This window comes from Alosa alosa, chromosome 14, assembly GCF_017589495.1.
Source record: "Alosa alosa isolate M-15738 ecotype Scorff River chromosome 14, AALO_Geno_1.1, whole genome shotgun sequence".
Lineage (NCBI taxonomy): Eukaryota > Metazoa > Chordata > Actinopteri > Clupeiformes > Clupeidae > Alosa > Alosa alosa.
The window spans coordinates 24,871,553-24,899,186 of record NC_063202.1 but is presented as its reverse complement, the minus strand read 5'-3'; the positions used below and the strand labels follow the sequence as shown (position 1 = coordinate 24,899,186).

The 27,634-nt window shown below is 45.3% G+C and overlaps 1 protein-coding gene across 1 annotated transcript in view; it reads right to left on the bottom strand.

Annotated features, from left to right (window-relative positions):
- Positions 1 to 10,540: 10,540 nt before the first annotated feature.
- pdgfc (platelet derived growth factor c) overlaps positions 10,541 to 27,634 on the bottom strand; it is a 60,551-nt gene continuing 43,457 nt past the window's right edge. The window contains exons 4-6 of the mRNA XM_048263244.1: positions 14,872 to 15,085; positions 11,914 to 12,134; positions 10,541 to 11,659 (exon numbers count right to left, since the gene is read on the bottom strand). Coding sequence (XP_048119201.1) covers positions 11,546 to 11,659; positions 11,914 to 12,134; positions 14,872 to 15,085 — 549 coding nt within the window. The 3' untranslated portion in view covers positions 10,541 to 11,545. The remainder of the gene's footprint in view (positions 11,660 to 11,913; positions 12,135 to 14,871; positions 15,086 to 27,634) is intronic.

Genomic DNA, 27,634 nt, shown 5'->3' with positions numbered 1-27,634 from the left:
ATGTCACATACAAATAGTAAGTTCAAAAACATTAACGTTAGCTACTTATCTAACTTGTATGTTAAAAGATGGCATTAGAAGAACGCTTCGTTTATCTGATTGGTTGATTTGGACCGACCAACATAGGTGGTGATAGACAGATGCTTTATCCAATCAGCTAACCAGTATTTTCGCCCCTTTTCCAAACGTTCTCCAACGGAAAGTTCCCAGATGGATATGCGGAGCAAATACGAAGCAATCCATCTGGCAGAGTCAGGTTAGTCCCTCTCCAAAACTCCAGAGATTCCAGACCCCAGTGAGTAGGGTTGGGAATGGAATGACAGAACCAAAGTCTGGGTGCCATATTGGACAGATCTGGAAGATGCCAGCAAGGGATGCTCACTCCTCCTCAACTGTGGCTGTGTGGTTGCCTGTATGGGCAACTGTAAGTGCCACTGAGCTGGACTTTGCTGTACCACATTGCGCAAGTGTGAGGGAGGCTGTAACAGTGTTGGGCAAGCTACTTGTCCAGTGTAGTGAGCTAAGCTATCAGTTACTCAACAATAAATTAAGCTTCACTACACAAAAGCTACCACCTATAGAAATATAGCAAGCTAAGTTACACAAATGTGTTAAAAGTAGCTTAACTACATCAGAAGCTACTTAACATTGTACCAACCTAATGTCAGATCAATTCAAAATGAGTCTGATACACTGGTTAAAACATTTATTAAAGATCAGCCAATGACCTAACACAGTGTAGACATTGCTTTATGAGCAGCACAATAAAATAAAAACTGAAGTAATTACTGCTAGAAATAAAACAAAAAGGTTATTAGCCTAGTACAGTACCCAGTACTCTATGAAACAATCTACTGTTATTAGTATCAAATGAAAGGTACTGTGTAGTGTTCTACACATCTAGACATGGCTATGGGTTTACATCCATTGGACATTTCTAGGGAAAACAAAACCCTATAAAAGGCATCTTATTTCTTCAGGCCCTTCCTTAGAGAAAACGTCTTCAGACCTCAATTAAACAAGTCGATTCAAGTAACAAATGAAACTGTTTACAAAAAACATAACTAACGTTACATCTAACACCATGATTAACTAGATGTACCGCATAGCGGTACAAAATATGACCGCCGCTCAGTCCTGTACATCCGTTCCGCGAAAATAAATCACACTTCAATTTGTCTCCATATTTTACTCCATCCCCCACTCTTGAAACTTTTGTGTATGCTTGTTTGGCATGCCTGAGTGTGTGTGTGCGGCTGCACAGAAAGTACCCTACTGGTGCTGAAAAGGTGAATAGATTGTAGAATAGCCAAAGAAGATGTAGAATTGTTATAAAACCTTTAAAATCTCTAAACAATCACAAGTAGGGCAGTTCATCACAGTTCATCCATTGCAACTGGATTGATGAAAGGTCACTTACACCTGTAGGCTACATTGTATTTGGGAAAAGCAAAAGGTATCAGCATAATGTTATTTATTTATTTATTTTTTATGTATTTATAAACAAAAACATCTCTGTCAGTTCCATGCCGCTTTTCAACAGCTATCAAAACAAAGGTCATTTTTGGATGGATGGATTTTTTGTGAATGTTTCTTCTTCTACATAAGATTTTAGTCATTTTTAGTTCATGTAATACTTTATTGTCAATGCACAAATTAAGTAACAGTAGTCTGAAACGTTATTGTTAATGCACAAATTAAGTAACAGTAGCCTAGTCTGAAACGAAATGCTGTTTTACATCTAACCAGTGGTGCAAATAACTGACATGTCCAAATGGGCCTTGATGAAATGCGTCGCTAGACTGTTCATACACATTTTAACGGGCCAAAGTTGAAAAGCTTTTGTCCGTTATTGTTAGTGCAAATATAGGCTGATTCATGTTCCCTTGCATTGTTTAACTGAGGTCCATGGCTAGTCTGGCTTTCATCAGACCAAGCTCAATCTTTTAAGAAATCAAAAATAAATAGCGGGCAGATCAGGCTGGGTTCACCCAGCCTAGTCCATAGGCACCGATATTGTTTAATTTTCGATTGAGATATACACGCTCTGGCTATTCTAAATGCAAAATGCATCAGGGAGTTATGACAAAACGGTAACTAACAAACTAGATCCTAATAGAAAGTTGTTAGCTTCCCTAAGCTACAGGTAGGATTATAAGGTAGGCCTATTGACAACATAAATTGTCAATAGGCTATGCTGGCGACACAAATAAAATCTCCTTTGAAAACCAATGGCTTACGCCTTACAGTATCAAGCGGACTTAAACTGTCATATCGTGGCTTAAAAGTTGTAATAACATTCACGCAGCTCCATGAGTCAAGGAAAGCGAATGAAGTAGCCACTTCTAAATGGGACCCACTACACAGTAGCTTAAGGTGTTTTGCTAAAGCAGCCATAATGAAATGAAGGTGTCATTGTTTGGATACTTCACACACACGTGCTTTTTTAATTTCACAGACTACAACTACCAAGCTGTAATCAAAGCACATCGATTCCCCTCTCACACCCTGCACGCACTTAAAAACAAAATAAACAGGCGCCTCAGTCTCACGCATGTATAGGCAAAACTGTATCAGACCGGTGTAACGTTGGTAAAATCTTCCATTGCACAGAATGATTTTGTAGCACGCGTGCAATAAATGACAGTCGAAAAGATACAAACAGTGCTGCTATCAATTTGCTTGGTATAACCGCATTTATAGTTTTCTACAAATGCAATCAATCAAATGCCTCCATCACTCAACCAACGCTAACGGTAACATTACCTAGGTCCTTATTGATATTACAAGATTAACGTTGCCTGCAGTAAAACCAAGCATGTCCGAGAAACATCCTTAGATTTATTTCGGCTTCAAGAAGAAATGGGAATTACACTTCATGTGAACATCGCCCTATCCTTATTAGATGTTAAACATGTAAATTACAGTCCTTGTATGAAGCGTCCCATTGTTTTTCCAACCCACTTTTAACTTCCAACAAAATTACGCCTCACTGCAACGATGCGCCATCTAGTGGACAAACGACTACTTCTACGCCAATACTGAAAATGCAGCCATGATGATGATGATGAATATTTATTTTGGCTTTCTTTTAATCCTACTGATTTTCATTTTTTACCGGGGGCAAATCACAAATGAGTGATTATGAGCCAGGTTGATGTGGGCCCTTGAGACCAACATACCATAAAAGATTCACAGAGAACTGTGTCTGCCCTACCCTCCTTTCGGGGTCCAGTCCAGCGGGGGGCTGCAGATGAAAACGAAAAATGACGGTTCCATGCTATCCATGTGGGGTACATGCTCACCAAGTTTTGTGTACCCCGGTCTTTCAGTGTCCCGAATCCTTGTTGGTGTATGCGCCACTAAATGTACACATAAATTATTTTATTGTAAGGCCCCCATGAACGAAAGTACACAAAACTTGGCATGCATTCAGAGGGTGTCATAATGATCCTACTCTTTTAATTTCGTGCAGTTTTGACCTTTGTCAGCCAGAGATATTGAGATGAAAACACCTCATTTTTTGCTTTTAATTTTTTAACTAGGTGGCTATACATGAAATAAGTGGTAATGGGATGGGTTGACATGCCCCCTTAAGACCAACATACAAAAGGTGGACCTCCTAGGCCCTACGGTTCTCGAGATATTCACAGAAAACTGTCTCCGCCACCTACAGGCCAGTTGGTGTATAGTAACATAAATTAATTTATTGTGTGGCCCCCATGAACGGAATTCCACAAAACTTGGCGTGCATACATAGGGTGTCATAATGATCCTACACTTCCAATTTTGTGCAGTTTTGACTATGTTAGGTCACAGATACCTTCAATTACACCACCTCATTTTTTTACTTTTTGTGTTTAACTAGGTGGCGCTATACATGAAATGAGTGGTTATGGAATGGGTTGACATGGCCCCTTGAGATCAACATACAAAAAAAAAAATGGTCCTCCTAAACCCTACGGTTTTCGAGATATTCACAGAAAACTGTGTCTGCCCTACCCTCCTTTCGGGGGGTCCAATTCAGCGGAGGGGCTACAGATCAAAACGAAAAACGATGGTTCCATGCTATCCATGTGGGGTTACATGTCCACCAAGTTTCGTGTACCCCGGTCTTTCAGTGTCCCGGGAATCATTGACGGAAATTTGGGCATGCGAAAAAGAAAAAAAAATCTTAAAAAACCTATATGACCGCCGCTTCGCTGTGCGGCGGTCATAATAAGCATGGCTCAGAGAGTGATCACTGGGACAATAGTAAAAGAACCCACCACACACTGCTTGCTAGTTAGCTGGGTAGCTTTCGTTTTACTAATTTACATACAACACTTGGCTAAAGTGAGTTAGGATTTACACTGACGCTAGACATTTCATTTGCATACTGCAGGAGGGAAATTAGTGATTAGTGATTCACCTGAATGTGAGTTCTTAGGTTGCTGTTCGATGTCTTGGACGTCGACAACAGTTTGGTTTTTGGATTACAAAGCAGACATCTGAACACGTACTTTTTATCTGAGAATTCAACAAGTCTCATATATCTCTGAAGATAAGGCCACGGTGTGGTAGAGTCAGTTGGCTGATCTTCTCGCTCTCCTCCTGTCTCCTCCTCCATCCTTCCTGTGTTTGTGTGTCGTTCTGCGAGTTCCACTGCCGTACGCATGCGCATGTTTCGATAGATACAGACAGGAGAGGTAGAGTAGAAGCTCGCGCATGAACATGTCCAACCAACGACTCTGATTGATTGTTTACTCTGATTGTTGTTTAAAAATAGCAATCCTGGTTTCATTTCTTAGTTATGTCCTGGATTTTGTAGCGTTTGTGGACGCTACATCGCTACTTGATCAAAAAAATAATGTCACTACAGGAAAGTTACTTGATTCACAAAGCAGCGACGCTATGGTCAAGCTACTGGAAAATGTAGTTTAACTAAATGTAGCGGCGCTACTGCCCATCACTGGGCTGTAATGATAAAGAGTGAAACCAAAAATCTTTGAATAATACATGATGTTTAAGTATTTAAAGAGCGCAGTGTATTTTTTTGTGTTATTTGACTAAAATGTAATATTGATCCTTAACATGGTGAAAAGCCTAATATAACTTTTCACTGTGGCATAGTTCTGAAGTTGTGCTTATTTAAGGCCTCAACAATGGTCCTTTTGGTTACAACATGTGATTTTTTTTTAAAGTATATTTTTTGGGCTTTTTGCCTTTATTTGTATAGGACAGTGAAGAGTGAGACAGGAAGTAAGTGGAGGAGAGAGATGGGGTGGGACCGGGACATGACCGCAGGTCGGATTCGCACCTGGGTCCCTGTGGGCACTTGGACCCGTATATGGTATGAGCGCTGTAGCCTGTTGTGCCACAGCGCCCCCCACAACATGTGATTTTTGACACTATAGTGATAGTGACCTGTCCAATCAACAAAGAAAAGCATACATTGGAGGTAAAAATATGGGTCTAGGGACCTGAGTATTTCAATGTGACTTTTTCAGATATTGACAGTTTATGAGCTAAATATGGCTATAATACTACATGGAAATGGACTTAAAAATAAGCAGAACATATAAAAATTTGATTCCTTGTATCAAACAAAGTAGAGAAAATACATTATACAACAATTTAAGACTAAATGAAGCTGAGATATAACCTTTTCTCTTTTCGGCGGGGGCCATTTTGGATTTTATGGATAACTGCCACTAAGGGGGCCACCCAACTTTTATCCATGGATTTTTGAAAACCTTAGGCCTATACCTAACACCCTGCCAAAAATCAAAAACTTATCCAGAAGTGCCCAATTTTCATGAATTGCATCCTAGCTACTTGTCAGTGCGCGTTGAAAGAAACGTCATCAACACACTCTCTCATGTGATGTGAATCCTACCCGCATGATCATCGCTGTGTTCAGATCTGAGCTCATTTACATAATGTCCGTTGAAAATGATTGGAGGTGACTGGTGTACAAACCGCGTAAGTTTGGAGTTCCAAATGTCGGGATATGTTGTTCAGATATATATGGCCCAAATCTTGATGTGCGCAGAACTTGCGGACCTATGTCTGAAAGCAGTATGTGTGTATGTGTGTGCATGTCTCTCTCTGTGCAGTTATGTTTGAGTGAGAATATATTTGAGAGAGAGAGAGAGACACTAATGCAAAAAGAATTCTTGAAAACCAACAGCTTGACACCAGCAAGAGCCAGCCACTCTCTCCACAGGGTCACCATAATTAGTGGTGACAGCGTGAAGCTTTTTCTGATAGATGACACTGCCTTTGCAGCCAGCAGCCCACCAAAGCGCTGTAGGGACATGCTAGTTATCTAGTCTAACCGCTAATGGCCCAGACATTATTCATCGCACCAGAAGAAGCAGCAGACTGATTGGCAACTCGGCTGGGCCGGTCAGGTTAGCGCAGTGAAGCTAACTGGATGTAGCAGCCAGGTTAGCGGAGTGAAGCTAACTGGATGTAGCAACCTCTGACCTCTGCTGTTCTAAGTAATGGATGTCTTATGTGGCCTGGAGATGAGGGGATGGGACTGGTGGGTTTGTGTGTGTGTGTGTGTGTGTCTGTGTTTGTGTGTCTGTGTGAGTGTGTGTGTGTCTGTGAATGTGTGTCTGTGTGTGTGTGAGTGGGAAAACATCTCCCAGGGTCATAATGATGACCCGAAATAGTCAACGCATTGGGCCAGTGCTGTTGCAAGTATTCACACACACACAAACACACACACACACACATGCACACACAAAAATGGAAGCTCTAGTTTCATACATGCATCATTAATATAGTGAATACATGTGTCTGGAAACTCAAGGTAAAGTTTAATTTGTTTATTTGTTTATTTGAATATGTTAATTTGTTTTTGAATGCATTTGGCATTAGTTGAACAATAAACATATTGTCCTCAGACAGAGAGAAAGTTAACATTTGGTCATTGTTTTAAATTTTGGATAAAGAAGTAAAATGTAAATCAGATCTGTGTCTTCATGGGTTTATCTTTGAGATAGTTTAATCAACCTTATATTATATAAATATTAATGAAAACAATATCGCATTCCTTTTACTGGTAGGTAAACCCTGCAGTCTGTGGATTGCAGAAAGACTTCCCTTTTTTATGACAAAGCCAAAAAATAAAAATTAAACTTTAATCTCTGATTTCTGTATAGCTCTTCTCTCCTGTGAAGACATGACTGTTAACGCCACTGATTAATTCCACTACTCTAGATTCCATTCTGCCCTTCCCTGTAGCACACAGTTTGTTCCTGGAAACCCCAGTCTAAGCAGCCAATAATTAACTCGATGAAGATCAGGCCTCTCAGACGGGTCGCCGCACTCTTGCTATCATCCAATTAGAACTTGCAGCCGCTGTCCAATCATGTTGCAATCAGACAGCCGTATTTCTGCCCTGTCTGTCTGTTATTATCCGCAGAATACTGATGTGATCTACGCACGCGGCTCTGCGGTCAGTACTGCCACGTGTGGGTCCATGGCGGTCTGTACTGCCACGTGTGGGTCCATGGCGGTCTGTGTGTGTGATGGGGACGACTCGTGTGGTTTCTGCAGGGAGCTGCTGTATGAGGCAGAGAAGAAGAAAATGGAAGACAAAATAGGACTGGACAGGACAACAAGACAGGACAAATCCAGGTCTGGATTATTACTCCAGAACTTGGCAACGGTATATACCCCCTCACACACTCAGAGGATTAACTCTCGCCGGTCATCTGCTCACACACTCTCGGGACGGCCGTCTCTTTCCACCACACAGAGGAACACACAGGGCGTGAGTGGAAACAGCCCGGTCACCAGACAGATAGCTGCTGTGGATGAGATGGATGATCTGGGAAGTAAAGAAATTCCTGGACCCACATACTCATTGGAAATTAGTCTGGAGAAAAATATGAAGATGGAAATGTGTGTGTGTATGTGGGATGTCTCATATTTATGTGTAGCAGGTATGTAAATAATCAGCTCAACAGAGGAGCAGAGGGAGTTTTGCTTTATGCAGTGCACGTATGTGTTTGTGTGTATGTTTAATATTATTCTGAATGCTACAGAACCTGTGTGTCCATCCCCAGTGATAGCAGGCCTGAAGGTCCCTATGGGCCGTAAGCCACAGGCCTCATAAGAGCCGGCAGTCTCGCCCAGCTCCAACCACCCATCCATTACTGCCTTGGGTGAAGGTGAGTAGAAGAGTGACGCTGTGAAGGTGAGTAGAAGAATGACATTCGTCCAGTTTGTTTATACCCTGGGATAGCCTCTTCATTTGTCAAATGTGGAGAATTTTAATTGAATTGAATTGAACCTTGTTCATAACAACCTCATTTGCTTAAATGATGATGAGAACACTTCCTCTGATCAACGCGCTAACGAGATTGATTTTCGGTCTGTGAGGTTTGTTACGTTCATTTCATTACAGTGATAATGATTTGCTAAATGAATTTGAACAAACATGCTCAGACACAATACTAACATGGGGACACAAACACTTGAATATCACCATGAGAAATAACAACTGTGTATGAAAGCAAATGAGTTTATTTCCGATCCTACACTATTCTCTTGTGACACAGGAAAGACAATTTGATTATATACGGCAACGAACAATCAAGATTTCTCACAAAATTATATTTACACAGAAAAACAAAGATATGCCTGAAATGAACGGTGTATTGGAAAGATAAGAAAATAATATTAATTTGCAATTTCATTGCCAAAGAGAAAAAAAACAAGACAAAACAAAATATATGTATATGCATACTTCCCTAACAGAGGAGACACAGAGACAGAATGAAAGATGTTACTGTTTTGCAAACACACACATGGGATCTGACATATGGCTGCATTAAATCACTGGATTATGGAGCAACGACATGGTGGATAGAAGAAAGAAGACCTACAGATAACAGATTTAACTCACTTTGGACATCTGGACAGGAGTTACACAATGGTGCCGCACACACACAAACACACAACAGGACATCATGTAATGTAATGGTGCCCCACACAGACACACACACACACACAAAAACACAAACACGCACACACACACACACACACACACACAGAAGGCTAAAGACATCTTTACTGCTACATGTTCAGGATGCAAGGCACAGACGTTTTGGTGAATAAATGAGTGAATGTGAATATGAATAAATACCTTTGGTACAGTAGCAGAGATTAATATCATAGCCCATTACAGATTTATTTACTGCGGCTCGATGACCCCACACGTCAGTGAATCCATGATACCATTTAGATTTTTGCGCAAGCAACTAGCTGACATTGATAATCACCTGGTATAGTTGATCAGTTTGTGTTAGGGCCTCCTGATAACAGGGTGTTAGAGAGACTCCCACTCTTGTCAACCTTATAGAATGAAGCACTCAGAACAATTCTGAACTGTTACAAGCAGAGGAACTCTCTAAAGTCAAACTAACTCTAAAGGTCAACTCTAAAAGTTTTCATTCATAGATTCATTTTGGTATTAAAAAAATAGAGGGTTATTAGGAAATTAAGTTCATAGTGTCACCAATTTATTTTGTATGTAAACAAGCTTCGAAGCGTGACATTTTTCAGCCTATTAGAAAGGCCATGAATTCCCTGTGTTGTGAGCCCTCCGCATTTGGAACACTTTCCACAGCAGCACTACAGTGGTCTGTAATGTAATGACTAAAGCACCTACTGAACCCTCATGAAAAGATTTACACTGTAGGACATGAGAGATTATTATACATAATGATGAAGAATGATAATGAAAACAGCACACACACACACACACACACACACACACACACACACACACAAAGTGCCGACTGGGTCATAACCTGTCTCTATGTATGTCTAACTCATCTCTCTCTCTCTGTCTCTCTCTCTCTCTCTCACACACACACACACACACACACACAGCATTGTTCCTCCAGGTCCAGGTCTAGCCTGGGTGAGTGCCACAAGTCCAGCTGCAGGACCCTGTAAACCCGACTGCTCAGGGCACCAATGTCCAGTGGGGCTTGGCAGGACTGACCGCCAGTCTGGTGTATCTTCAGTGGTTCAGATCAGTACAACATGAAATGGAATGCTGACGTTTAAATGACTTAAAACAGGCAACATACGGCTTTAAATACAAAGACAAAGACAAAGACAGAAAGTTTACATGGCATCAGTTAAGGGAGACAGTACAATGAGGGAGACGGTACAATGTGGCTTTCTCTCCATCTGCAGCTCTCTCTGTGCATCTGTCTATCTCTTCCTCTGTTTCTCCATCTGTCTTTCTGTCCCCCTGCCTCTTTAAAGCTCCCTGTAGGGGAGACATATCAGTCATGAAGCTGATGAAATAAAGGAAGGATTATGAGTGTGATGGAAAGAGAGAGCGAGAGGGAGAGAGAGATAGAGGGAGAGAAAGACAGGGAGAGAGAGAGAGAGAGATAGAGAGAAAGACAGAGGGATAGAAAGAGATAGAAAGACAGAGAGAGAGAAGGAGAGAGAGAGAAACACAGAGGGAGAAAGATAGAGGGAAAGAGAGAGATAGAGGGAGAGAGAGAGAGAGAGCAGTGTCTGCTGGAGTGATCCATTCTTTTATAGACATGATAATATCCCACTGGGAAAATGAATGACAAACACACACACACACAGTCACATACACATACGCACACAGCCTCCCAAAATAAAATAAAAATGTCACTCTTCGCAATCCATCCAAGTGACTTGACTTATCTGATGTTACCAAGGAGCACTACAGAGAGATGCAGCCATAGACAAACAGTCACAAACAAGTTTTCCAAAAATAAGAAAGAAAAGAATAAAAGTAAGAAGTTTCCCCAGATGCGTCCCTCTGCAGTCACCTCGGCGGCTGCCCAGCAGTGGTGAGTCTCTCAGCACGACAGTCTCTGTCCAGAGCACACGGGAGCTAATGGGCCAGAACAACCCCCCTCCACACACACACACACACACACACTCCACCACCCCCCGGGGGGGGGTCTCCTCTTCACTCCACGTGTCTCCATCTCCACGACTGCTAAAACACACACACATACACACACACGCTCCCTGCTTGAACGACCGCAGCAGCAGGGAGTCCAGACAGAACCGAAGTAGACACGGATCCTGGAGACTCCTGCTAAACCCACTGTCCTCGGCATCATCCAAGACTCCTGCTAAACCCACTGTCCTCGGCATCATCGAAGACTATGTCCTGTGCCAGGGGGGCGTCATGGGAGTACAGAATAACATCCAGTCCACACAATGAGTTCTGGAGTAACATCCAGTCCATTTGTGGAAGTAAGTAGCAACATGGAGGTATGGAGTACCGTCCAGTCCACACGTGGAGGTATGGAGTACCGTCCAGTCTTGTCCATAAGAGGGGCTGGGAAATAGTCCAGTGTGGGGGGTTTTGTTGGGGTGGGGGGTTCTGGGGGAGGTTCATGTCTTTTCCACCGGAGAGGCAGTTTGCCCTGGAGGTCCCATGCAGGGCCACTCATGACCTTTCCCTGGGTTCAGGGCCTTTCTCTTCTTTTTACAAGGGGTGTGTATGTCTTTGGGACAGGGGGTTGAGGGAGCGTGGTCAGTCGGAGTCATCCTTACACACACAGTTGCACTCCTCGTGGTGCTCCAGAGGGACGTCGGTCAAGGTCTTCTGTAGTCCACGACTACCAGGTCTGTGTCTCATCATCAGTACCTGAATACACACACACACACACACACACACACACACAAACACACAGAGTAAGGCATGTGAGGTGAGCACATGCCTTGTGTCTGACACTTTTATCCAAAGCAACTTACAAACATCAATTATTACAGGGCCAGTCTGCTCAGTCCCTTGCTGTGTGTGTGTGTGTATGTGTGCGTGTGTGCGCGCACATGTGTGTGTGTGTGTGTGTGTGTGTGCATGCGTGCGTGTGTGTGTGTGTGTGTGTCTGCGTGTGCTACCTCGTGGTACTTCTTTGCCACTCGTGTGGGCTGGCACTGGCAGTCGTGGCACCGGTGGGCACAGCAGGCACAGTTACCCCCGCAGCGCTGGACCAGCAGACAGCTGGGCCAGAAGATGACGTCCGTCCTCCGCAGCTCCTCACGCAGCGACACCGAGAAGTTACGCGGCGTACAGCTGTACAGGCGCACCTCCTCACGGAGCAGGTTCAGGTCCACTACACCTACACACACACACACACACACACACACACACACACACACACACACACACACACACACACACACACACAGACGGGCACACACACACACACACACAAGGAGAAGTTACAGGGGGCACAGCTATACAGATGCACCTCCTAACCACCTACACCTTTACACACACACACACACACACACACACTGAGAAGTTTTGCTGAGTACAGCTATGTCTATATCTGATTACACACCGGATTATATCTCACACAGAAATGCAAATTTCAACAGTGTGTGTGTGTGTGTTTGTGTGTGTGTCTGTCTACGAGAGAGACAGAAAGAGAGTTAAAAAATGTGAAAAAGAGAGAAAAAATAAACAACATTGTGACAAGAGTCTTGCTGTGCTCCCTGCAGTTTGTGCCACTCCCACACTCTCCAAACTTTACACTTAAGCCCACTAAGAGTAAACAGATGACTAATATGCTGATGAGCAATTTGTTCTCCTCGTAAACAATGATGGCTCCACTGAGATTTGCATATCTTTTATGTTATATTTAACAGTAATTATGCTAATTCAGTTAAAACCAAGATTAATGACAGCAATTCTATTGAACAAATATAAACAGCAAATCAATACCAAACCACATACACAAGTTTTTAGCAATCTTAAAAGAAGACAGAACTTGAAACGACATGTAAGATAAACCATTAGCCGTGTCATTGTAAATGGCTTTGTTTATTTATTAAAAGGTTTGTATTCTTCTACAGTGGATTTATACATACAAAGCTGTTCAGGTCCAGATCTGCTTAGGCAGCTGTAATGCAGTCTCTCTCTCTCTCTTTCGCTCTCTCTCAATTCAATGTAAATCTTTTCACTTTCAAAAGCTTCATTGGCATGACCACAAATTGACAATATATTCCAACAAAATGTATTGACACAGACTCAATCCCCATGTCCCCGGGGAATACAGTGCTGCAAATAGGAAGGTATCAGTGAGAGAGTCTAGATCGGCTATAAGGGCTGTATCAGTGAGAGAGTCTAGATCTGCTATAAGGGCTGTATCAGTGAGAGTCTAGATCTGCTATAAGGGCTGTATCAGTGAGAGTATAGATCTGCTATAAGGGCTGTGGGGTATCAGTGAGAGAGTCTAGATCTGCTATAAGGGCTGTATCAGTGAGAGAGTCTAGATCTGCTATAAGGGCTGTGGGGTAGCAGAGAGAGATTCTAGATCTGCTATAAGGGCTGTGTGGTATCAGTGAGAGAGTCTAGATCTGCTATAAGGGCTGTGGGGTATCAGTGAGAGTATAGATCTGCTATAAGGGCTGTGGGGTATCAGTGAGAGTATAGATCTGCTATAAGGGCTGTGGCAGGACCATCTCCAGAGTCAAGAGGTCAAGAGGTCATCTGTGGGGGAGTACATATCTGCTGCACAGAGCTGTGGTTGTGGTGGAGTCTCCTCAGGGATCTTACCCACAGGCTCACTCCAACCCACTAACAGCTGTCTCCCTGGACGCTGATCAGCCTTGGCCAGCAGCTTAATTAATAGTGGCCCTTGCTGAGGGAGTTTACTAGACTCCTGGCCAACCCTGCTCTGCCCTGGCAAGCGTGTTCTCTACCCAGCCACTCCCCTCTCCCTACCAGCCCCCATCCTGACCCAGCCACACTCTCCTCTCCTCTCCCCATCCTGACCCAGCCACACTCTCCTCTCCTCTCCTCTCCTCTCCCCATCCTGACCCAGCCACACTCTCCTCTCCTCTCCCCATCCTGACCCAGCCACACTCTCCTCTCCTCTCCTCTCCTCTCCCCATCCTTCTCCAGCCACACTCTCCTCTCCACTCCCCAAAGCTCCCTCAGGCTCCATCCTGCTCCAGACCCTCTCTGGCAGCAGCAGCAGCAGCAGCTGTGGGCCACAGGGGGGCGTTAAGCTCTGTGGCGTTGGAGCAGCATGACCTCAGGGTTTGGCCTCGTTACGCAGCGGAGCGACCGAGGGCGGCCGTGGCCAGAAGGCCTTTCAGAGACTCGTGACGGGCACTTTACGGCCGCTGTGCTGGGCCTCTCCGAGCCTCGGGGATCGGAGGCCGCTTTACGGGCACTTTACGCTGTGCATGGAGTGTGTCTGTCACACCGGTCTCGCTCGCTCGGAGGTACGCAATCTCTTCAACTTCAAAACGACGTCAACAGAGTCAAGAGTTTCAAACACTGTAGTCTAGTCTCTCTGTGTGTGTGTGTGTGTGTGTGTGTGTGTGTCCAACCTCTCAACACAAGTCTAGTCTGTGCTAAATGCACTTTGTACTGTTAATGGTTTTCCATGAATCTGTCCATCTTCAAAGTGCTGTTTGTCATTTGATGCTATTTTCTACCATCACTGTCACAATTTTTCATCTTGTTGTTTATTGTTTTTATCTGTGTCAGTCTGCCTCTCCTCCTCTCCCTCTCCTCCTCCTCTCCCTCTGTCAATTTGTCCCCTTCATTCTGTCCATCTCTCTATATCCATTTCTCTTAGTTTCATCATCTGTTATCATATCTCTTTTTTCTCTTTACTTCCCCTGGCCCTCTCTCAGTCTGTGTCTGTGTCTGTGTCTGTGAGTGTGTGTCTGTGTCTGTGTCTGTGAGTGTGTGTGTTTGTGTGTGTGTGTGTGTGTGTGTGGGTGTTTGTGTGTGTGTGTATGAGTTTGCGTTTGTGCATATGGTTGTGTATGCATGTGTATGCATGTGTGTGCGTGTGTGTGTGTGTGTGTGTGTGTGTGTGTGTGTGTGTGTGTCACCTCTGGACTTGCGTGGCTGGATGAAGGACTTGCCCAGCAGGTGCCAGGTGGGCTTGTAGAGGTCCTCCATGTCCAGCTGCCAGCGCTCAGGCTCCAGGTAGCGCAGCACGTCCTCCACCGTGTGCAGCTGGGACACGGCCTCGCTCAGGACCTCCACCGGCTGCTGCGCCGCCGACGTCACCGGGACCGCCGCGGGGGACGAGGACTCCGACTGCTGCAGGACATACACACAGACACACACACACACACACACACACACACACACACACACACACACACACACACACACACAGACACACACACACACACAGTATGAGCACACACAGACTGATCTAAACACACACATTCAGCCACTAACATTCTCACCGTGGTAACCACAAAGGTCAGTTTTATTTTTTGGGGTGTGTGTATTTTGAGACAGAGAGAGGAAGAGAGAGCTGAAACCCCAGGACCTGTCACTCAAAGAGTCTTTCAGCTGGGCTTCACAACAACACACCAACAACACACCAATCAGTCTGACTTATTAGACAACAGCCTGGCTCCTAAAGTGAGTTTGAACACATGATCCACCAGACTGCATTTCCTTACTTTCAGACCTGCTTTGTGGATGAAATGCTTTGTTCATCAAAGCGGCTTCATCCTCGTTTGAGACAAACACGGCTCTAAGCTTTCCTCCAGCCCTACTCTAGGCGCCAAACTCACTGGGTGGCGTCCGTCGTTCTGCCTTTCTTCCTGAGGGTCCATGGTGCGGTGCGGATCACTTTGCCCAAACCACCCAGGATGCTGTATCCTGAGCCCTCTCTCTGGTGCGCCGCTCTCATCAACAGGACTCTGCTCAAAGCACACTGTCCAGTTCATCAACACCATGGCATCCGCCCACACACACACACACAAACACAAAGGCCTATTGTAATACTAACTGTAGTTTATAAGGGAGTGAAATGTGTGTTTCCTCAGTTTGTGGGTGGGTGAGTGTGCATGCATGTATGTGTTGAATGTGGCTGGGTGAGTGTGCATGCATGTATATGTGCGTGTGTGTGTGTGTGTGTGTGTGTGTTTGTGTGTGTGTGTGTGTGTGTGTGTGTGTGTGTTTGCACGTATACATCTAGCGCACTGCACGCTGCTTCACTCCACTGCCATCACAGGAGCTAAGTGGTACTGTATCTAAGACTATCCCTGGCACCTCTGTGAGAGGCACTCTGCTGTAAATAACAGCTGGATTAATGCTAAACCAGAGCCAGATCAGAGCCAGATCAGAGCTCAGGGTCATACAAGGCTATGCGACGGCATGAGATTCTTTCTGTTGTCAAGCTCTGTTCTGTTTCCAAAGGATTGGTCATATTTATATCAGATATTCTGTTACTAGGCAGGAAGGAAATGGCATCCCAGACAGTATCAGACAATAAGGCCTATCTGTGACCTCATGACCTTTCAGACAACATCACACTGTATAGCTTATCTGTGACCCCATGACCTTTCACACAGTAAGGCCTATCAGACCATGGGCAGAGGCACTCCTGAGTTGGCTGAATCATAGGTCAGTCGTTTGAGAGTAGATGCTCCTCAGTCTGTGACTGAGTCATGTCGGGTGAGACTATCTGCTTTCTCTCTCCCTATATATCCACTCAATAAAATGAATCACATAAGTGAGACTAGTCTGTCTGCTCTTTGTCTTTCGAACTCCTAATCCAGCTCTTTAACGGTTCATCTCAGTGAGACTAGTCTGTCTTCTATCAGTCCTCCTCTCTACTCGTCCACCCTGTAAAACGGCTCATGCTCTGTAAAGTCTTTTTCTCCGTTTATTCAGCTCATAAATGTTTCAGATTAGCATCACTCATCTGCACCCCTCCACCACTTTGCCTCCTGTTGTCCAGGATACCAGCTGTGTGAGAGCGCCCCCCCGCTCTCATGCCAGGAGGTATGGGAGCCATTAGCGGCTCATGTGAGATGTTCCCTTGTGTGTGTGTGTGTGTGTGTGTGTGTGTGTGTGCTCATGCTCTCAGAGGGGTTCAGACAGGATTGAGGATGCAGGGACTGGTCGTTTTGTCAGGAGACCAGTGACGCATAGTGTTGTCAAGACACCAAAATTATGACTTTTTAGCAGTATCGCTGTTTATTTCCTGGTTTTGGAACAAATAGCATTCAAACTGCACTTGAGTTCTAACGAACCGTACCCCGACTCCCGTTTTCTAGCGAACCCTGGTCCAGACCCGGATTAGCAAAAATCATCGAACCATCGGTCCAAATGAACTCGGGTCCGGACCAAACGGTCTAGTGTGAATGCATCCTTAAAGTATCTCTACTAATGACAAGGAGTGACCCCCCCAGCACTGGTACTGCATCTTAAGTGCCACCTCCCAGGCCAATTACACACACACACACACACACACACACACACACACACACACACACACACACACACACACACTGAGAGGGCCAAGTGCCACCTCCCAGGCTACAGTAATCACTAACACACACACACACACACACACACACACACACACACACACACACACACACACACACACACACACACACACAGACAGACATACACTGAGAGAGGGCCAAGTGCCACCTCCCAGGCCAATTTGGCTGTGGTGTGGAGAGTGAGAGGACTGTTGTGGCAGGGTATCGCTTCTCCATGAGAGGTTGGCCAGTCTATTTAAGCACGGCTTTCAAAGTGTTTTAAAGTTAGAGGCCAACTGGAACACTTCATCAAAACAAATGGCTCTTTAAAGACTGAGTTTATCCCCGTCTACAGGTTTGTCATAGAATAACAAAAAGAAACAGGGCAAGAGATTCAGTCCGAGTATGATCTAGACAAATGCTCTTAGCAAAATACCCTTAAGGTAAGAAGCAGTTTTGAGCACACCATCTTCAACTGTGCATTACTCTTAGAGAATTTAAGAAACCTTCACCTACAGTATGTTAAATTTGTCAATTAAATCTACAAACATAACAAACTACTTAATTAACTTAGCTTCAACAATATGACCAATGTTTAACAATATGACCTTTTTAGCCACGTTCCAGTGTTATTTTCCTTGTACTTTGATACATATTAAAAAAGCAAAGAAAATGTAAACGATTGGGAGCAAAAGGACTCTGTCTTCACGAACATCAAACCGCACGTCCAACACAAACTAACACACGTCGAGGGAACACCTGCACACTCTTTCAATCACGAGGAAGGCGTGCTAAGCTCGGGGGATGGTGAGTAACGCTCATAACTGGGACACATTATAAGTTACAGTGAAAACATTCCCGCTAATGAATGAGCTCAGAAGCGGCGGCTCAAAGCATCTCAGATTTGTGAGCTATCAGTCCCCCCTTCACCCGCCAACTCTGAGGTATGACACGGGTTGGCGTGGCAACCGGGGAAAATATTTGGACTCATAACCAGCGGGTTCTCTGCGCCTCTCTCCCCTCTCCGGTCGGCCAGGTCCGAGGCTCCTTTATCTGCTCGCTCAGGGCTCCGTGGTGGCGGCGTCGGCAGGGTCCATCTGGGGAGGAATAAAAACACTCGGCGCGGAAGAGAGGCTCACGTTGTTTTCCATGAGCCTTCGGTGGGCCGCGCTCGCAAAGGTGTTTCGAATTTGCCCTCGGCCTCAGTCTGCGTCAACCCTTTTTACAGGGACAAGGAGCTTAACACGGGGACCGCAGAGAGTGTGTGTGAGTATGTAAGTGTGCGAGTGTGTGTGTGTGTGTGTGTGTGTGTGTGTGTGTGTGTGTGTGAGAGAGTTTGTAAGTGTGTGTATGTACCAGGGATAAGGGGCTTAACACGGCGACTGCAGAGAGCTCTCACACGAGGCCTGCGCCAGGATGCAACAGCAGAGATCAGGCCATGCAGCCAAAGCTAAAGGACAACGCACACACAGATCAGAGAACCCAAAGACATGACGTACTTGTCTCTAAGGTTCCATTTAGGAGATAGAAGGGCTCTCCAGTGTAGAACAAGGCCATGTTCCGGTCCTGTTCAGACGGAACAAAGCTGGGCCTTGTCTTTTCCAGTGTCCACTTCTCTCAGGAGAGCGTCTCTCTGCCTATAGTGAACTGAAGACCAATGCTGCAGCGCAAATGAGATCCATATGGACCCATATGCGATATAGCAAATGATGATGCATAAAGCATGTTGTAATGCAAATTATTTTTACTCTCAGTACTGCTAACCTGTCTGCTTTTATAGGGCACACAAGGAAATAAACAAACGCTGCACATTTCCCTCTACTGTAAACATGATTTGATGTTTCTCAAAGACACAGCATCCTGGACGGCCGCAGACCGTGTTTGGAATAAAAACACGTTAGTCAACAGCGGCGGCCGGCGGCTCACTTCCTCGTGCGGCCCGGGCCTCGTGTGTGTGTGTGTCTGTTTTCTGCTCGGTGCTCAGCTCTTTTTAAGAGGCGTAATGACCAGGGTCGTGCCCAGGCCCTGGCAGCGGCGCTGTGGTCGAGCTGACAGCAGCGGCCATTCGCACGCTCTCCGCCCCTCCGCCACCCTTAATGTGGCTAATTTGTTTTGGAGGCAAGTGGGTAGCAAATGAATGTGGCATGTGTCACTGCCATCCTGCCTGTTTACCCTTGCCCTGTGTGTGTGAACGCGTGTGTGTTTTTAAATGTGGGTAGGTGTCTGTGTGTCCAAGGGTGTGTGGTTGCAAGTATGTGTACGTGTGTATTTGTGTGCGAGGCTATGTGGTTGAGCGCGCATGTGTGTGTGTGTGTATCTGCTGGTACGTGAGAGTGTGTGTTCCCACTTCCTCGCTGACTGGAGCTGCACCAGGCCTGGGCCCAGATCCGCTGAAACACTGACACACTTTATTTTCCTCCTGTTTTTGTTTTTCTTCTCTTTCCGACCACACACACACACACACACACACACACACACACACACACACACACACACACACACACAGAGGCTGCTGCCCAGTGGAACCACACACTGCCTGGGGCACATCTGGGGAAGGGCACTCTCATCCTACCCCAGAATCCATAACTGCCCTCTGAGTCACTGTCAGGGCAGACATTGAGGAAATGGTTTAAGCCATTATTTATAAAAAACATAACGCAGCTGCTGCCACTGCATCATTTGTCTTTCCCTAACTCTATCCTCTAGTCTAAAGTCTCATATTCCTTCACATGCTGCGTTCATTGCTCTCTCTCTCTCTCTCTCTCTCTTTATTTTATTGACCTCTCATTACCTTAAGGTCCTCATGCTCCTTTCCAACATCTATTCCTCTTGAGTTACGGTTGACAGCTCAAGCACAAATCTCCTACACACTCCCACAACCACATATACAAACACACACACACACCACATACCCCCCCCCCCCACACACACACACCACACACACACACACACCGCTGTCTCCACAGTGGGAAGTGGGAAAGAGGAGTTATTGCTTATTTAAGCAGAGCCCTGCCCCTCTCGGTTCCTGGGGCTCTAGCTAGCTAGTGTGTGTGTGCCACTTCAGAAGCTGTGTGACAGACTGCTGCTGTCCCAGCAACATCTCCCTATGCTGGGGAGCAGTGTGTGTGTGTGTGTGTGTGTGTGTGTGTGTGTGTGTGTGTGTGTGTGTGTGTGTGTCCTGGCCATGCGTGTCTGTGTGTGTGTGTGATGTCCGTGCTGCTCTTATCCCCCCCCCCGAAGAAACGGTGAATTTCAGAGCCATACATGGCTTCCTCCAAAAACACACGCCCTAAAACCACTCACAGGAACTTTTTGATTTTCTCTTTCTTATTTTGAGAACTCCCTAGAGGACTTCCCTGGCCCTCTTGTTGATGACCACCCTCTTCAGGATCCGTGGCCCCTCGTTTAGTTCTCTCAAGGGCCGCTCTTCAACACTCGGACTTCCCTTCTTCACCAGCCTGGTTCTGCGCTGCGTTTCATCCGGTCAAAAGCACTTTGTTTCTGGTCATTTTCACCATGATGGCCTGTGTGCTCTGTGGGATTTTGGCTTTGGTCTCTGCACAGCACGTTGACACAATATTCAGTGTTAATGGTGCTACAGAAATACCAAGAGCTAAATTATCAGTATGAGAATGTTCCAAGCATAACATTTTAAAAAGCCCAGTAGTAACACGCTTTCTTTTTAAAAGGGCACAAGGCACAGCTCAGATGATACCCCGAGATAAATGGCGTGTTTTTGTGCGAGTATTTCTCCTTGGGGAACGCTGCGGAGGCATACATCAACAGCTCCAGTTTCGGGACAGTTGGGGCTTTTTTTTTGGAGTCTTTGTGTTGACTCCGCAGAGACCGGCCGTCCAAACCTGGCCTGTTTCGGGCCCGCCGGGGTCAGTGAGTGTGTGATGCTGTGACTCACGGATGACAAACGACGGGGGGTGAAATATAATAAGCGCAACGCTGTGTTTGGGGGTCACCGAGCGCAATAAAGTGTGACAAGCCTGCACAGGAGAAACAAACACGCTGCCGCCGCGGTGCCTCAGATGTGAATCATTTGGACTTGCACAGCTAAAGGCTGACAGGGATACAAATGCACACTAGAGCCTAGCAGCAGAATAACGCCACTGAGTAAAGCATGTCAAATCATCTGCAATGACTGAATGTAGAAGCCAACAGTGAAATATATCAATATGCTGACAATATGCTATGTCTGTGAGCATATTCTTCTTCATTAAATAGCCTGTGGTTGTTCGTATGGTGCAAGTATTAGTCCTGTCTTTAATATCCAGCCTCATTTGAGATCCTGAGGGCACTTCTGTCTCGGTAACAGAGAGACTAACAGACAGAACTGCTCCGTCTACAGTCGCCATGGCAGCATGCGAGAGAGAGAGAGGTAACCATAGCAACCGCTATCAGAGATCCTCCACCAGGGGCAGTCTCACATCACGTCCTGGACCACACAAGAACACGAGCGCCCGCCTCCTGGGGGGTAAGGCCATCAGTGTAACAGCCCACAACCAGGACAGACGCCGTACTGGACCCTGCTCTGGCCTCGGCCCACAACCAGGACAGACGCCGTACTGGACCCTGCTCTGGCCTCGGCCCACAACCAGGACAGACGCCGTACTGGACCCTGCTCTGGCCTCGGCCCACAACCAGGACAGACGCCATAATGGACCCTGCTCTGGCCTCGGCCCACCACCAGGACAGACGCCGTACTGGACCCTGCTCTGGCCTCGGCCCACAACCAGGACAGACGCCGTACTGGACCCACAATCAGGACAACACACTGCACTGGACCCGCTTTGGCCTCGGCTGGGAAAGGTCAGGAGTCACTGAGAAACTGCAGTGAGACACAACAGTAATGTGGCACTCAGAATTGGTCTTTTTGAAATTCTAAAACAAAGAACAACATATTATATCTCTACGCAAACAAAGCACAACTTGAATGACGTTTTTTTTTTTAAGAACCATTTTTTCCCTTCAGAGTTTGTGTTTGACTTGTGTAAACCGTGTCTGGTTGAGCTGTGTGTGTAGTGTGATGCGGTTGAGCTGAGCTGTGTGTGGTTGCCGTGTATGAACTCTGTGAATGGGAGGCTCCTACAGGCCCTTAGGGATGCTGTATGCATCCTGGCCAGGGACCTCAGCCAGGGGAGGAGAGGAGGAGGAGGAGGAAGAGAGGAGAAAGATGTGGAGGAGAAGGGAGGAAGAGGAGGAGGATGAGAGGAGGAGGAGGAGGATGAGAGGAGGAGGAGGAAAAGAGGAGGAAGATGTGGAGGAGAAGGGAGGAAGAGGAGGAGGAGGAGGAGGAGCCAGCAGCCTCCCACCCCAGAGAGGCCCAGCGATGGAGCCGCAATTGCAGGGTCCAGCTCGACCTCCGTAACCTCCAGGACTATAAATATTCACCAGGCCACACCTCTGCACTAGAGACTTTCAGAACAAAACATGCACCCACGCGCACACACACACACACACACACATGCACAACTCAAACAGAGCTTTAACAGTGGGCTTCAGAGGACAGGCACACTCTACCATAAAGCTTCACACTTACATACAATCACACACACACAAACACACTCTCTCTCTCTCTCTCTCTCTCTCTCTCTCTCTCTCTCTCACACACACACATTTTTTTGAATTCTGTCAGCACTGCATATGCAATACTGTTTGCAGTGCAGTGGGGGTAACATGATTGAGTCTAAGAGATTAAGGGTCCCTAGTCGCATCATTAGCTATTGCTGAACAACAGCAGTTTACAGCTTAAAAATGTCTTATGAAACTTTAGAAATGTGAGGCATTTCAAAATCTTTCGAGTGTAAGTATTTTCTTTCTTTTTTCTTAAAGGTGCTATACACGATAGGGTAACGACAGGGTAACGTCACTTCTGTTGACATTCAAACAAAACAGAGAGCTAGCTCGCTACTCCCTCTTATGTTTTTATGGGCAAGGTTGGCCAAGTTGTTTTGTGGCCATTTTTGGAGCCTAGGCTGTCCACGGAGACGTGTTTTTTTATGGTGTATTCGGGGCACAGGCAGCTAGCGGATCGTGAGGTGATGTTAGCTGTATCTGTAGCTGTAGCTGTGACATCGCTTATAGCACCTTTAACATTTGTTGAAATGGATCACAACTCCAAATTCACAACTCAACTCCTTTCAGATTTGCACATCCTGAAGTCCCATCTACAGTAGAAATCCCTCTGCATGTGTTTATGAAGGCCACAGAACTTTCTTTAGTTCCTAATTGAAGCCAGGCTGGAGAGGAATGCTTTTGTTTTCCAGGGGAGATAAGATGTCTTCATTGAGTGGACTCTGGCCAGCATGTGTGTGTGTGTGTGTGTGTGTGTGTGTGTGTGTGTGTGTGTGTGTGTGTGTGTGTGTGCGCGTGGCGATGAGGAACGGTGAGTCTGCATGGACCTGACAGAACAAAGCCCCACCAGCATTATGAATTTATTCAGCAGCAGGAAGACACTTGGACGGGCTGAGTGTGTGTATGTGTCTCTCTCTCTCTCTCTCTCTTTCTCTGTGTGTGTGTGTGTGTGTGTGTGCGTGTGTCTATGTGTGTGTGTCTCTGTGTATGTGTGTGTGTTTGTGTCTATTTGTGTGTGTGTCTGTCTGTGTGTGTGTGTGTGTGTGTGTGTGTGTGTGTGTGTGTCTCTGTATGTGTGATGGCAGAGTGAAGAAGAGCAGCTCCACTGCACTGCACTAACAGCATCGGGGGAGTGAGGAAGAGCCAGGCTAACACCACCAGGGCACAGGCCTTTGCCAGATCCATGCCAGGTCTTTACCATATCTGTGCCAGGTTGATGCCAGGTTGATGCCAGGTCATGGCTTAATGGGGGCAAATTGAAGGCCAGAGCAAGGCGCGTTGTGGGCCAGATTTATTACAGAGTCAGCTGCTCGGTTAGCAGAGAAGCTGATGAGATGCTTGAGTTTGCCCTGCTAATGCGCAGATTGAGTTTCAAGGTCATGCGCTGTTTGGAGACTGACAGATGTGATGGGTAATATGCCAGGGGAAGAGACGTCTGGGCGCACTGGGCTGAAATTGGAAGTTATTTCATAAATGCATATCTACACTTCAAATAAAACGAAAGAGTGTGTGTATGTGTATATGTGTGTGTGTGTGTGTGTGTGTGTGTGTGTGTGTACTACAGTTTTTGCCCATTGCTTACACACAAAAAACAAATGCTTAGACCAAAGCCTCAATACCTTAACTTCTTGTAGCATACCTTAAACACTGTGCTTTGTGCTGTGCACATTGTTTGCAATTTTGCAACACACTTATTGCGAAACACTACACACAATTTCTTACATTACACACTTTGTTAAAAAATGAAATCTCCTGTTATCATTGGGAAAACACTTCCATTCAAAATGCAATCACATCTGGTAATTGGTAATACCCACACATACCTGAAAACACTTACAGAGAAAACTGAACACCAATCAGTCTGAGGCTTAGCACCACAAATAGCCAGTACTGTAAATACAGTTCTGCATTTGCCCCTTTACTCCCCATTTTGAAAACCTATCAAAGAATTATTTAAAGTGGACCAATGAAAAGTATATGAACACCAACCACATACCTGCATGCCTCTTTTGCAAGCAATGGAAGGGGCATGCAGAGACATTGAGGTGGGGTCAGTTCAAGGGTACTGTAGATATGGCACATAAGGTGATATTTTCCCCGATGCCCAGCCCGAGATGACCTGAGATGTCGACGAGGACTTGTGGCCAGATCTGAACAGAAGGCAGGATCCATAACCCCCCATCCCACCCCCGTCACACACACACACACACATACACACACACAAGAAAAAAATATGTTTTTTTTGTTTTCAATAGCAATTTCTCCAGTATTTCTTTTCCTTTTTCCTTTTGTTTTGTTTCTACATCTTTTATTTGTTTATTGTACTGTGATTGTGAAATGTTGGTTGATTACTGCAGAAATTCTACTTTTGAGTTTCACAGAAGACTGAGTCTGAGAAAATGACAATAAAAATAGAAACATGAAGACTGCAGTGGTTTATATAAAGCACATCAGTGTGTTGCTATTGATTTGAAAGAGTAATTCAAATGGTGCATGTGTATATGGTTTTGTTGCAATAATTACATTTTTAGAAAGGATTGTTGAGTTTAGTCATAGATGTGAGATGTTTATCTCCAAGTGCTATGTCTTATTTGGCTGTGTATAGAGTTTTGACAGAATGAGCCAAATTCTTCAATAGGCAAAGACATGAGTGCATGAAAGACATGAGTGCATGAAAGACAAAGTCCATAACAGCCTGGTTTGGAAAGTTTATGTGAATGTTTAGTATGCTAATGTAAATGTGTGTGTGTGTCTGTGTGTGTGTGTGTGTGTGTGTGTGTGTGTGTGTGGTGTGTGTGTGTGTGTGTGTGTGGTGTGTGTGTGTGTGTGTGTGTGTAATGTGAATGTTTAGTATGTTTGCAGTCCACTACTACCTACTACCTCATGTTCACCAGGCACACACACACACACACACACACACACACACATTGATACTTGATTTTTGTGGCCCCACCACAATATCAACATTGACCACCACACAATTATTTTCCAGGTTGTACTAAATTGTGCTTTAATCTGGTTAGCATCATAACCATGTGGCGATCAAACCTGACCCCCTATAATAAAGTAATGTAATGAAAACATGGCAGCTACATACGGAAGATGGTCAGCGTCTATAAATAACAGCCCAGGTAAAGCCTGTCTCCGCCTCTCGTTTCCCTCTACGATTGTTTCGCCTGCTGTGTGTTTGGTTCGCTGGTGTTGCCCTGCGTAGGCTGAACGCGGACGACAGGTAGAGTGTCTTGCCTTGTGAGAGCGCCTGGTTTGGTCCTTGTCTCGGATGCTCCGTGAGTATTGCCTAGCCTCAAAGAACTGTCTTTCCATTGTTGGCAGGTTGATAACTCCACCGAGTTGTTCAGAGTTTTGTCGCGTGTTTGGTCTAGTCCAAACCGAGCTCCGTGATCACTTTGCAATAACGAACTGTTTTATCATTGTTCAGCAAGCGATCACGGCAGCAAAGTTGTTCCTGGCCTGTCGGCCTGTCTTGCCCCATTAGTTCCGTGATCTCCTTGCGCTGTAACTGTCTTATCATTGTTTGCAGGAGTCACGCAGCGGGTAAGCTAGTAGTTTTGTGCGAGTTGTTTGGCCCTTTTGGTGTGCACTCCATTAGCTCGTGATCTCCTTGCATTAGAACTGTTTTACCATTGTTTGCAGGAGACACGCCGACAGTAGCGAGGTTGTAGCAGCTGGCCCACTTCTCTGTGTTGTCCTGTGCTCTTTAAAAGCCTCTTGTTGTTTAGTTGGTGAGCGGCGACTTTAAGTTGAATATAGATTACATAGGCTACTGGGGAGGGTTTTCCTTTGGGGTTTTCCTGGGGATTATTATTTTGTCTTTTGGGGATATTTTTTATTTCTACATTTTCCTCTCCTCCGGCGCCGGCCTGCCTTTATTGTAATCTAATCTAAACTGTAAACTGAAAGCAATCACGTTTGTGCTCTAGTTTTGGAGAGCTCTTCTTTTTGTTAAGTGATTTTGCTATTTAATGTTATTTTGTTTATTGGTTTATCCACACTGGGAGCTTTGAAGCAGTCGGCTATGTTATAGTAGCCAATTAGTTATAGCCTAAATAAAAGGTCTTGTTTGTGCTGTACTTGAGTAGCTTGTAAAAGCAGTATAATTTGTTTAACCTGTTTGAATTTATTGTGGCCTTAGGCCGAAGAGGTCTTTTTTGACCGAAGATACTTTTCCCTCTCGTTTTTGGACCTTTGGCGTCTTGCCTTTTTGCATTTTTGTCGAGGCTACCGCCTACCGCCTCCTAGTGGCCTGACCTAAAAATAGGCTGAATGGACTGCTACTCCTGTTGTGGTGATTTGTTTGCTTGTGTGGTGTTCATGTGTGTCCTGAACAATATATTCCATTTTTGAACACACCTGTTTGCATTTCTTGAAGTCTTTTAGTTAGAGTTAAAACCATTTAATGTTTTGTGGTGCTTTATAAAGCCATTTAGTTATTATTTCTTAACTTTTGTTTATCTTCACTCTGTCTGAGTGGTGGTGGATAAATCCACCTGGCGCCCAACCGTTACGCTACCCCACTACCGCCACAGATATTGGCGCCCAACGTGGGGCCCGAACTATTGCTCAAACTGTACTTATTGTACTTATTTTTGAACTTGGAAGTGTTTTGAATTTCATTGTTGAATTGTGTATCATTCAGATAAGAGCTTGCAGGCCTGTTTGAATTTGAATCTATGTGATGTGTTGCATTTGTATTGACTGACTGTAGCATTGTGTAATCAGTTTCTGAATTTGCTTACTGTACTTTTGATCTGTG